The following is a 12,800-nucleotide window of genomic DNA, read 5'->3' as shown; positions in this document are numbered from 1 at the left end:
TTCCCATGAAAGAATGTGCTGTGATTCAAACTCACTTAACCGTACATGTGGCTGTGTATGCACATTCACACACACACACACACATACACATACACATACACACAATTAAAATGCCTTTCTGCTTTTCCTCTGGGTAAATGGGTGGCTCACCCTAATGAAGGCACAACAATTATTTATCTGTAGACAAGAAAAAGCTTAGCTACCTTTAAAGGATGTCCACATGACCAGTAGGAGCCACAGACCCCTGTATGGTCCTGAGTATAGAACAATTCCCAAATTTAAAGAATGTACTTTGAAAACAAAATACATTTTCTTTTCTAAAAACCTTAGCATAAATTCAAGGTCATTCAGTATATGCCCCCTCCACCTCACCCTTGTCAAGTAGGCTTTATACTTTGTTCTCTATGGGTACAATATGGTGAATATGCCATGTTCTTTCATGACTTGGTGCCTTTGCAGGGTATGTACCATCTGCCCAAAGCGCCCTGCTCCCTCACTCTGTTAACCTACACTTCAGAATTCCTCTGGAAATAGGTCCTTGAAACCCTCTCACACCCAGTCTGGTTGAGGTGACTGCCTTTGGTTGGCATAGCAACGATGCAGAATATTTCAGTTTAACTCCTCCCCCATTACACATCCCATTAGTCTCTGAGAACCATTACAGCAAGGACCTTAACTTATTCATCTCTGTATTTCAAACACATAGTATAGTATCTGGCATACAGTAAATACCAATAAATGTTGAATGATTATTTTACATGAAAACTTCTAACGAGGCCAAGTTACTTAACAGTAATTAAATAACTCCTTAATAAATAATATACCGACAAATATTAGCAGCTTACCCTTTGAGGTCATTAATTAACTTGTTTTTTTCCTGGACTATTCGCTTGTGGTGCATTCGATGAAAATCACGTTCTTTTTGAGTTTTCAGCAGGTCTTCTCTAGCCTTGCTAAAAAATAATAATAATTTTAAAAATCACTAACTCCAAAAAAGTATCTGACAAAGTACAACATCCATTCATGGTAAAAAAAAAAAAAAAAAAAAAACAAACAACTCTCAACAAAGTAGGTTTAGAGGATACATAAGTCAATATAATAAAGGCCATATATGAAAATCCACAGTTAATATTATCCTCAATGGAGGAAAATTAAAAGCTTTTCCTCTATAGTCAGGAACAAGACAAGGATGTCCTCTCTCACCACTTTTATTCAACAAGTACTGAAAGTCCTAGCATAGCAATCAGAAAATAAAAAGAAATAAAGGATATTGCAATTGGCAAGGAAGAAGTCAAACTTTCACTATTTGCAGGTGACATGATATATATGGAAAACTCAAAAGACAGCACCAAAAAAATATTAGAACTGATAAACAAATACAGTAAATTCTCAGGATCCAAAATCAACATACAGAAATCTGCTGCATATCCACACACCAATAATGAAGCAGCAGAAAGAGAAAATAAGGAATCAATCCCATTTACAAGAGCACCAAAAATATTAAGATGCCTAGGAATAAACCTAACCAAAGAGGTGAAAGACCTGTACTCTGAAAACTATAAAACACTAATGAAAGAAATTGAAGATGACACAAAGAAATGGAAAGACATTCCATGCATTCATGGATTAGAAGAACAAATATGCTAAAATGTGTATACTACCCAAAGCAATCTACACATTTAATGCAATCCCTACCAAAATACCACCATCATTGTTCACAGAAAAAAAATTCTAAAATTTGTACAGAACCACAAAAGATCCCAAATAGCCAAAGCAACCTTGAAAAAGAAAAGCAAAGCTGCAGATATCATAATTCTCGACTTCAAGTTATATTAAATCTTGTAGTGATCAAAACAGTATGGTACTTGGCACAAAAACAGACATATAGACCAATGGAATAGAATAGAAACCCCAGAACTAGACCCACAAACGTATGGCCAACTCATCTTTGACAAAGCAGGAAAGAACATCCAATGGAAAAAAGACAGTCTCTTTAACAAATGGTGCTGGGAGAACTGGACAGCAACATGCAGAAGGTTGAAACTAGACCACTTTCTCACACCATTCACAAAAATAAACTCAAAATGGATACAGGACCTAAATGTGAGACAGGAAACCATCAAAACCCTAGAGGAGAAAGCAGGAAAAGACCTCTCTGACCTCAGCCGTAGCAATCTCTTACTTGACACATCCCCAAAGGCAAGGGAATTAAAAGCAAAAATGAATTACTGGGACCTTATGAAGATAAAAAGCTTCTGCACAGCAAAGGAAACAACCAACAAAACTAAAAGGCAACCAACAGAATGGGAAAAGATATTTGCAAATGACATATCAGACAAAATATCCAAAATCTATAAAGAGTTCACCAAACTCCACACCCGAAAAACAAATAACCCAGTGAAGAAATGGGCAGAAAACATGAATAGACACTTCTCTAAAGAAGACATCCGGATGGCCAACAGGCACATGAAAAGATGCTCAACGTCGCTCCTTATCAGGGAAATACAAATCAAAACCACACTCAGATATCACCGCATGCCAGTCAGAGTGGCCAAAATGAACAAATCAGGAGACTACAGATGCTGGAGAGGATGTGGAGAAACGGGAACCCTCTTGCACTGTTGGTGGGAATGCAAATTGTTGCAGCCACTTTGGAAAACAGTGTGGAGTTTCCTCAAAAAATTAAAAATAGACCTACCCTATGACCCAGCAATAGCACTGCTAGGAATTTACCCAAGGGATACAGGAGTACTGACGCACGGGGGCACTTGTACCCCAATGTTTATAGCAGCACTTTCAACAAGAGCCAAATTATGGAAAGAGCCTAAATGTCCATCAACTGATGAATGGATAAAGAAATTGTGGTTTATATACACAACGTAATACTACATGGCAATGAGAAAGAATGAAATATGGCCCTTTGTAGCAACATGGATGGAACTTGAGAGTGTTATGCTAAGTGAAATAAGCCATACAGAGAAAGACAGATACCACATGGTTTCACTCTTATGTGGATCCTAAGAAACTTAACAGAAACTCATGGGGGAGGGGAAGGAAAAAAAAAAGAGGTTAGAGTGGAAGAGAGCCAAAGCATAAGAGACTTAAATACTGAGAACAAACTGAGGGTTGATGGGGGGTGGGAGGGAGGAGAGGGTGGGTGATGGGTATTGAGGAGGGCACATTTTGGGATGAGCACTGGGTGTTGTATGAAAACCAATTTGACAATAAACTTCATATACTGAAAAAAAAAAAAACGCATAGTACTGGGTGGCTCAGTCATTTAAGTGTCCAACTCTTGATTTTGGCTTAGGTTGTAATCTCACAAAAGTGAGATCAAGCCCCAAGTCAGACTCCATGCAGGGCATGCAGCCTGCTTAAGATTCTCTCTCCCTCTTCCCCCTACCCCTGCTTTCTGTATCTCTCTCAAAAATAATTTATTTATTTATTTATTTATTTATTTATTTATTTATTTATTTTTAAAATAAAAAGAATCACTTAAAAAACACTATGGTACTGGCACAAAAATAGACACATATATCAATAGAACAGAATAGAAAGCCCAGAAATGAACCCCCAATTTTATGGTCAATTAATCTCCAACACATCAGGAAAGAATATCCAATGGGAAAGAGACTGTCTCTTTGACAAATGGTGTTTGGAACAGGACAATTACATGCAAAAGAATAAAACTGGACCATTTTGATGCCATACACAAAAATAAATTTGAAATGGATTAAAGACCTAAATGTGAGGCCAGAAACCATAAAATTCCTATAGAGAACACAGGCAGTAACCTCCTTGACATTGGCTATAGCAACTTCTTTCAAGGTGTCTCCTGAGGAAAGGGAAACAAAAGAAAAAATAAACTATTGGGACTTCATCAAAGTAAAAAGCTTCTGCACAGCAAAGGAAACAGCAAAACTAAAAGGCAAACAACAGAAAGGGAGAAGATATTTGCAAATGACATATCTGAAAAAGGGCTAGTATTCAAAATGTATAAAAAATTTATAAAACTCAAAATCCAAAAATACATAATCAAGTTAAAAATGAGCAGGAGACATATTTTTCCAAAGAAGACATCCAGATGGCCAACAGATACATGAATAGATGCTCAATATCACTGATGATCAAGGAAATACAAATCAAAACTACAATGAGGGGGCACCTTGGCGGCTCGGTCAGTTAAGTGTCCAACTTCAGTTCATGTCATGATCTCACAGTACATGGCTCAAGCCCCACATGGGATTCTGCGTTGATGGCTCAGTCTGGAGACTGCTTCTGTGTCTCCTTCTCTCTGTCTCTCTGCTCCCCCCACTTGTGTTCTCTCTCAAAAATAAATAAACTTAAAAAAGAACCTATAATGAGGTATCACCTTACACCTGTCAGAATGGCTAAAATCAACAACACAAGAAAACAACAGATGTTGGTGAGGATATGGAGAAAGGGAACCCTCTTGCACTATCAGTAAGAATGAAAACTGGTACAGCCTACTATGGAAAACAGTATGCAGGTTTCTCAAAAAGTTAAAAATAGAACTACCTTATGATCCAGCAATTGTACTACTAGTGTTTACCTAAAGTATACAAAACTACTAATTCAAATGGATACATGCACCCTGATGTGTATAACAGCATTATCTACAATAGTCAAATTATGGAAACAGCCCAAGCATCCATTGATTAGTAAATACATAAAGAAGATGCAATATATACATACAATGGAATATTACTCAGCCCTAAACACGAATGAAATCTTGCCATTCACAACAACACGAATGGAGCTAGGTGAAATAAGTCAGAGAAATACAAATACCATATGATTTCACTCATGTGAAATTTAAGAGATAAAACAAAGGAGCAAAGGGGAAAAAAGAGTCATGTAACTATAAAGATCAAACTGATGGTTACCAGAAAGGAAGTCATTGGAGATGGGTTAAATAGTGATGGAGATTAAGGAGGGTAGTTGTAATAAATACCGGGTGTTATATGAAAGTGTTGAATCTCTATATTATACACCTAAAATTAATATCACACTATATATTAACTGGAATTTAAATTAAAACGTCTAAAAATATCACTGCTAATTCCTTCCTGAAAAAAAAAAACTATTTAGTAATCAGTTCAAATCCAGTATTGAGCAATTCTAAAGATAATTAAAGAAATAAAGATTCCATTATAATTCACATTGAAGGATTCTCACCAACATAGTGTATATAGGGTTGGGAGATGAACCGCCACCACCTATAGCTTCAAGAATAGTCATTCATATTTCATTTAAGTAAAAGAAAATTAAATGCATGCTGCCAAAATAATTTACAATTCAACTACTTACAAAAAGAATTGGTTTACAGAATTGAAATACATATTTAAAACAGGATAATTCAAAATAATTACAAATAAAATATTTTACCAAATTTAATTCTAAATGTGCTTGAATATATGGTTAAAAGACAATGGTATTTGGCTACTTAGTTCTGATAATTGTGAAAAAGAAAGCATATATGTTCGGGAAAACCAAGATTTTATTCTGGAAGTGCATATGAGACATATATACCACCTGCAGATCATTTTAGTAAAATAATTGGTAACTTGATAAAAAAGGCTCTTTAGTATCAGTATTGTAATAAGAAACATTCTTCAACTGGATATACCTTCTGCAAACCTGTGATAGAAAGCAAGCAAGACTATTCTTTCTGAGCCTGGGCTGTAGGTAAAAAATTAATAGGAATATTTCACCTACCTCGATAATACATTAGTTTCAATCTGATAATGTAAAATATAATTATAATGAAAAAGTAGCTATCTAACAGTCTTAGTTAACTGAAAAACTAACCTAGTTAACTACTGCACTGAGACTCCCATGTTCTGAAGAATGGGTGGACTGAATTAGAGTTCTTACAATGCACTAGAGGTCAGAATGTAATAAATCTACTTCTTTGTCTTACAGAATTTCCAAATTCAGATTCACATAAAATAAATGCAAAAAGATAGATTTCTGCATTAAGAGCTATGTCAGAGCAATCACTGAGGAGCAGTTACTGGGATGCTGCCCAAGAAATGGGATGAGCTTAGGTTTTCAGGCTCCTGATAGGGCAAATTATGATCAGTGAGACCTTATTTAAAGATCAAGTCATATATGGCATATGGTAAAAGTGTCTCATGCATACTTCCAAGTTATTTCTTTTTCCTCAAACCCTCAAACCTCCCCCCTTTTGACATGATCTTTTCCTTGACATGTTCTTTATTTTACCACAAATGTTGTAGTTTTTATCACAAGTAGTGTGTCACAGTACTTATAGTCTATTCCCACCATCTAACCCTCCACTTCATTTCCATGTCAATAACCTTTAAGTTGATTGAAATATTCAGTCTCGAAAAAACTTCTGAGGAATATGTCAATTATCAGATGAAAAAAAAACAATTTATTTTGTCCAGATTTTAACCCTCAGTGTGAATTAAGATGGACCAAAAATGAGAGAATCCCTCTGCCATCATATGCCTAATGAATAGTGGATGAAGAGGAGAGAGAAAGAGTTTGAGTAGAGTGACTAAAAAAGGCTAAGTTGATTTTTTTGTTGTGAAAACACAAGAACATCACTGGAATTCTCATTCATTTAGAAGAAAACTATGTAAAGTGACTTATATAAAATCTTGCACATAAAAATACTCAATAAATTTTACTGTTACCACAACTACCAGATACACTCAATTCCTCTAACAGCAAGATTTATTTACCTAAAATAGGGGGCATGCCAGTAGATAAATATCTTCTAATGGACAAAATATCAGGATACACGATTATTAGTAACACTAACATTAGTAACATTAGTAACATTAGATAAATTAGTATCTTTATAAAAGAATTTAAACTTTTATGAATCTCTATTTTGAGTCTAAGAAAGCTGTCTTACTTTCAACAACTTCATGAATTATATAAAAGAGCAAATGTTTTTTTTTTATCTTACCTGAAATGTAAACCCATAATAGGTTAAAAAATACTTAGAAAAATAATGCCAAGTTTCTTAAGCTGAACTATAAATGTGCAGCATTGCATCAACTCCCTTTTTAAATACACATTTGCAGGCCTATTTGTACTTATCCCAGGAAAGAAAGCATAGGAATTGATTAAAGTATTAGACCTTAAAGTTTTTCTGACCATTAAATTGGTTTTCAGGGACTTGCTTTCTATTTGCACAAATGAAGTTTACTCAGTAAAACAATTTAAATTCATTTCATGGTGATGCTTCTGTTATGACCTTCCTACTGCCCATATGCTTAATAAAAAGAAAATAAAAGTTGTACTAAAAAATAAAATGTATAATATTTGTATCAACAATTAATATTTTAAACTATATAATATTTTCTCATTACATTAATACAGCATCATTGTGGTTTTAAAACAAATCTTTTACTAAGACACCAGATTCTATTTAAAGTAAAGTAAAAGTTATTCACTGAAACATTCTATTTACATTTGTGTATCATAAAGAACACACATCTTACATGTTTTTTTCTTTTTTTATATTCTATTGATTTATTCATTCAAACTTTTATTTAAATTCTAGCTAACATATAGTGTAATATTAGTTTCAGAAGTAGAATTTAGGGGTCCCTGGGTGGCTCAGTTGATTAAGCATCCAACTTCTGCTCAGGTCATGATCTCACAGCTCATGAGTTCAAGCCCCGCGTTGGGCTCTGTGCTGACAGCTCAGAGCCTGGAACTTGCTTCAGATTCTGTGTCTCCTTCTCTCTCTGACCCTCCCCCGCTCATGCTCTGTCTCCCTCAAAAATAAATAAACATTTTAAAAAAGTGGAATTTAGTGATTCATCAGTTACATATAACACCCATTGCTCAACACAAGTGCCCTCCTTAATACCCATCACCCATTTAGCCCATCTCCCACTTACCATCAATCCTGTTTGTTCTCTATAGTTAAGAGTCTTTTATGGTTTGCTTCCCTCTTTCTTTTCCCCTTCCCCTATGTTCATTTGTTTTGTTTCCTAAATCCCACATATGAGTGAAATCATATGGTATTTGTCTTTCTCTGACTTATTTCACTTAACATAATACACCCTAGCTCCATCCACATTGATCCAAATGGCAAGATTTCATTCTTTTTGATGGCTAAGTAATATTATATTATATGTATATACCACATCTTTTTTTATCCATTCATCAGTCTTTGGACATTTGGGCTCTTTCCATAATTTTGCCATTATTGTAATGCTGATATATGAACATCGGGGATGTGTGTCCAATCAAACCAGTATCTTTGTATCCTTTAGGTAAATACCTAGCAGTGCAATCACTGGGTATTAGGGTAGTTTTATTTTTAACCTTTTGAGAAACTCACCTCCTATCTTCTAGAGTGGTTGTACCAGTTTGCATTCCTACCAGTAGTGTAAGATGGTTTCCCTTTCTCCACATCTTCACCAACATCCATTGTTTCCTGTCTTATTAATTTTAGCCATTCTGACAAGTGTGAGGTGGTATCATGATTTTGATTTGTATTTCCCTGATGATGTTACTGAACATCTTTTCATGTGTCTGTTGGCCATCTGGATGTCTTCCTTAAAAAAATACTGATTGATTCCTATCTTCTGCCCATTTCTTAACTGGATTATTTGTTTTGGGGGTTTTGAGTTTGATAAGTTTATATATTTTAGATACTAATTCTTTATCAGATATGTCATTTGCATGCTTTTTCTTAATGAAATGGCAGAATGACTATCTAATTTCCCCATTTCAAGAAACCAGCATATCAAAATCTATAATTAAAATATAAACTATTAAGATACTCATATTTGTATCATACTATAAAAGTACTGTCCCCAAGTCTCCATGTTTCAAATTATAAATGTGATTTAATAGTGTGCTCTTAAAAATTATTTTTAAGTGAATGCCCCCAGTAGAATAATTTTATTAACTAGTTTTAATGAAGTATTTGGAACAACCATTTAATAATAGATTTATTGGGTTATTTTGTTATACAATTTGACAAAAGGAAGCATACATTTACTTGTTTATCTGCACCAAAGTAGGCCATCTTTGTCATGTATTTTTCTCATGCATAAACAAAAAGCAAATTAACTTGTGGTAACAGTATTACATTATTTCCAATTACAGTATTACCAATTATTTCATTATTTTCAACTGGTTGTAAGTTCATTTAACCCACTAATATTAATACTGGAATAATTGTTGGATAGCCAAAATGGGTTCAACCATATTAGAGGAAAGCTTTCATTATATTCTTAACCAAAAAAGAAAGGGGTATACCCATGTCCAGAAAAAATACCTTCTTAATTTAACAAGCAATTACCTAAACACTAAACCATAAAATTTTATGGGCCTCATTATTATCTTTATTTCCACATTGTTTGTTTCTGAATGTCATTAAATTAAATGGTTCTTCAGAAAAGCTGGATACTCTCTGACCTTCTATAGAAGTGAATTTTGTAAGTGAAGTTAGGGCTGCTTACTAAAGCATCTAATTTTTCTTCAATATTAACTGCCATTTAATTTTAATTTTCTTTGTTTATATTTTCAGGCAGAAGGTTAAAAAAGGTATTTCATTATTTTTTAAATGATACATTTTAATCTTCTAATTTGCAATTCCTAGTCAGTTTTTCTTTTCTGTCAAACCTTTAGTACACTCAATAAAACTTTTCTGGTCTGCATTATATTTCTTTAATGTAAAGCCCAGCAAAGGACCACAGTACTCTAAATGGGGCAAGACTTAACTTTATAGTTCATTGTTAAAATTTCCATCATGAAGGGAAAATGATACCTACTCTAAAGGAATGGTATAAAAAAGGGGCAAAATCATCAATTAATTACTCTAAAAATTATTTTTAAGTTTGTTTGTTTGTTTACTTATTTATTTAGAGCACAAGCTGGGGAGGGGCAGAGAGAGAAGGGGAAAGAGTATCCAAAGCAGGCTCTGTGTTGACAGCAGAGAGCTGGATACACGGTGCAAACTCACAAACTGTGCGATCATGACTGGAGCCAAAGTTGGACGCTTAACCCACTGAGCCACCCAGGCGCTCTAAAAATTATTAAAAGCTTAACAAAGCTTAACAAAAGCTTAACAAAAAGTCAAAATGTTAACAGCACACATTCACTTAAGTCCCTCCTATTTGTCACACATAGGCCCTGGGGCTACACTCTCTATGATATGGAGTTCACAAAATAACAAAATATATACATTAGATAACTAGATGCAAAAGGTATAAATTTCAATCTCCCTCATAAATATACAGTATTAAGTTAAGGATAGTCTAAATAAATGAAGGGATAGGGGCGCCTGGGTGGCGCAGTCAGTTAAGCGTCTGACTTCAGCCAGGTCACAATCTCGCGGTCTGTGAGTTCGAGCCCCGCGTCGGGCTCTGGGCTGATGGCTCGGAGCCTGCAGCCTGTCTCCCTCTCTCTCTGCCCCTCCCCTGTTCATGCTCTGTCTCTCTCTGTCCCAAAAATAAATAAACGTTGGAAAAAAATTTTTTTAAAAAATAAAATAAATGAAGGGATATACCATGTAAATAGAAGACTAAAATTTATAAATACATCAATCCTTAAAACTATATATGAATATGTAAATATATGTGTATGTAGATAGACACACACTCACACACACACACACACACACTCATTCTTCCCAATTCATGTTATAAATTCAACTCAATATCAAACCCCCACCTTTCTACCAAAATTAACAAAGTGACTCTAAAATTTATATGGAAATACAAAGGACCTAGAATAGCCAAATTATCTTTAAATAAGAACAAAGCTATAGGACTAACACTACTTGAAGTCAAGAACTTACCTAAAGCTACAGTAATCAGGAGTGTGGTAACAGAATAAAGACAAATAAGTAGATAAATGGAACAGAAAAGATCTAGAAATAGACCCACAATTATAGGGTCAAGTAATTTTCAATAAATATGCCAAAGAAATTCAGGGATGGATGAAAATTTTTTAAGAATGGTGCTGGAACAATTGGATATTCTTATAAAAAAGAAAATTAACCTGTAGCTCCTGCCTTACACCATATACAAAAATGAATGATAGATATAAGCTGAAATAAAAATTCTAAATCTTTAAAAGTTTTAGAAGCACAGAATAATATCTTTCAGACCTGGGAGTAGGCATTGGTATCGCAGACAAAATATTAAAAGCAATACTATAAAAAAATTAATCAGACTTCATCAAAATTTAAAACTTCTGCTCACCCAAAGACACCATAAAGAAATTAAGTGAAGCCACAAACTGGGAGAAAATATTCACAATATTCTGATAAAAGATTTGTATGCATAATATGTAAAGAACATTTACAACTCAACAATAAGACAAACAATTCATCTAAAAATGGGCAGGACTTACACAGAAAGTAGGAGAAATGAACAGCCAATAATTACACACACACACACACACACACACACACACACACACACACACAAACACATTCAACACCATTAGGTATTGGGAAGTACATATCAAAACCATAAAAAGCCGCTACTATACAATTACAAAAATGGCTAAAATAAAAAACCTTAATGAAACTTAATGTTGGTGACAATGTGGAGCAACTAGAACTCTCATATATTGCTACTGAGAATTTAAAATGATCCAACTGAAAGTTGGAACATGGACTGTCGATTTCTAATAAATATGCACTTATCCTAGACCAAATCTAGAAATCCCACGCCTAAGTTTTTAACCAAAAGAAGAAGACACATTCCCATAAGAAGACATACACAAATCTTCATAGTAGTATTATTCACTAGGGACCACACTTGAAAACGATCCAGTAGAAAAAGAGTAAACAAAATGTGGTATACATCACACAAAAGAATACTACATAGCAATAAAAGGGGGAAAATTACTGATAAATTCAAAAATCATACATATATTTTACAGAGTTTATGCTGAGTATAAGATACCAAACACAAATAAATGTGCATTCTATGATTCCATTTATGAAATTCTCAAACAGGCAAACTGGTCAAATATCAGAATACTGATATATCAAAACACTGATTGCAGGGGCAGAGATGCAAGGGACATGCAGAAAGGACACAGAAATCTCTGGGTAGATAGGAATGTTCTATATTAAGATGGGTATGGAGGTCACAAAACTATCTGCCAAAATTCTGTAGCTACGACTTGTACATTTTGATTTATGTAAATTGTAACTCAAAAAAAGAATTGTAAAAAGGAAGATATTAAGTGGGTGCAGGGTGGGGTGTGGGGAGGGAGAGAGATAAAATAACAACAGCAGAAAGATGCTAAGTGTTGAAACTAAGAGGCCCATGAGGTTCATTATTCTATCTTGACTTTCTAAATGCTTGATATTTTTTCAGAATTAGAAGGTTATTATATGTAAATAAATAAATTGCTGTGTACCAGCCTTCTGGAAGAAATCCCACTTTTGGTTGTTTATTCAGTGTTGCTGCTATTGCTAATAAGGTTGACAAAGATAATGATGATGATGCTATTCTACCTACTTAATATATATCGTATACCAGGTACTATGTTCATTATCCTATAATGGGTAAGTCAGGTACAATTGTTGCCTTCATCAAGTTTACAGGAGTATTGAGAAAATTAACAAGGAAATACAATATAATATACAATACAAACTCAGATAGCCATAAACTGTAGTGAATGTTATGAAAGAAAGAAAGGGTGCTGTCATGCAGAATACTGGTTTAATCTTTATTGAGCACTGACCATGTAATAGGCATTGTGCGAAACACTTTAAAATTATTCCCCTCAGGGAAAGATAATATCAATCCATTTAC

The 12,800-nt window shown here is 34.3% G+C and overlaps 1 protein-coding gene across 2 annotated transcripts in view; it reads right to left on the bottom strand.

Annotated features, from left to right (window-relative positions):
- SPAG16 (sperm associated antigen 16) overlaps nt 1-12,800 on the bottom strand; it is a 1,036,541-nt gene that overhangs the window by 994,407 nt on the left and 29,334 nt on the right. For both annotated transcript variants that reach the window (XM_040476151.1, XM_040476150.1), the window contains one exon: nt 846-953. In XM_040476151.1, the coding sequence (XP_040332085.1) occupies nt 846-953 (108 nt within the window). The remainder of the gene's footprint in view (nt 1-845; nt 954-12,800) is intronic.

Source organism: Herpailurus yagouaroundi, unplaced genomic scaffold (assembly GCF_014898765.1).
Source record: "Herpailurus yagouaroundi ecotype Mexico unplaced genomic scaffold, PumYag 140, whole genome shotgun sequence".
In the NCBI taxonomy this organism is placed as follows: Eukaryota; Metazoa; Chordata; class Mammalia; order Carnivora; family Felidae; genus Herpailurus; species Herpailurus yagouaroundi.
The sequence above is the reverse complement of the archived record's forward strand: the minus strand, read 5'-3'. Positions and strand labels throughout refer to the sequence as shown.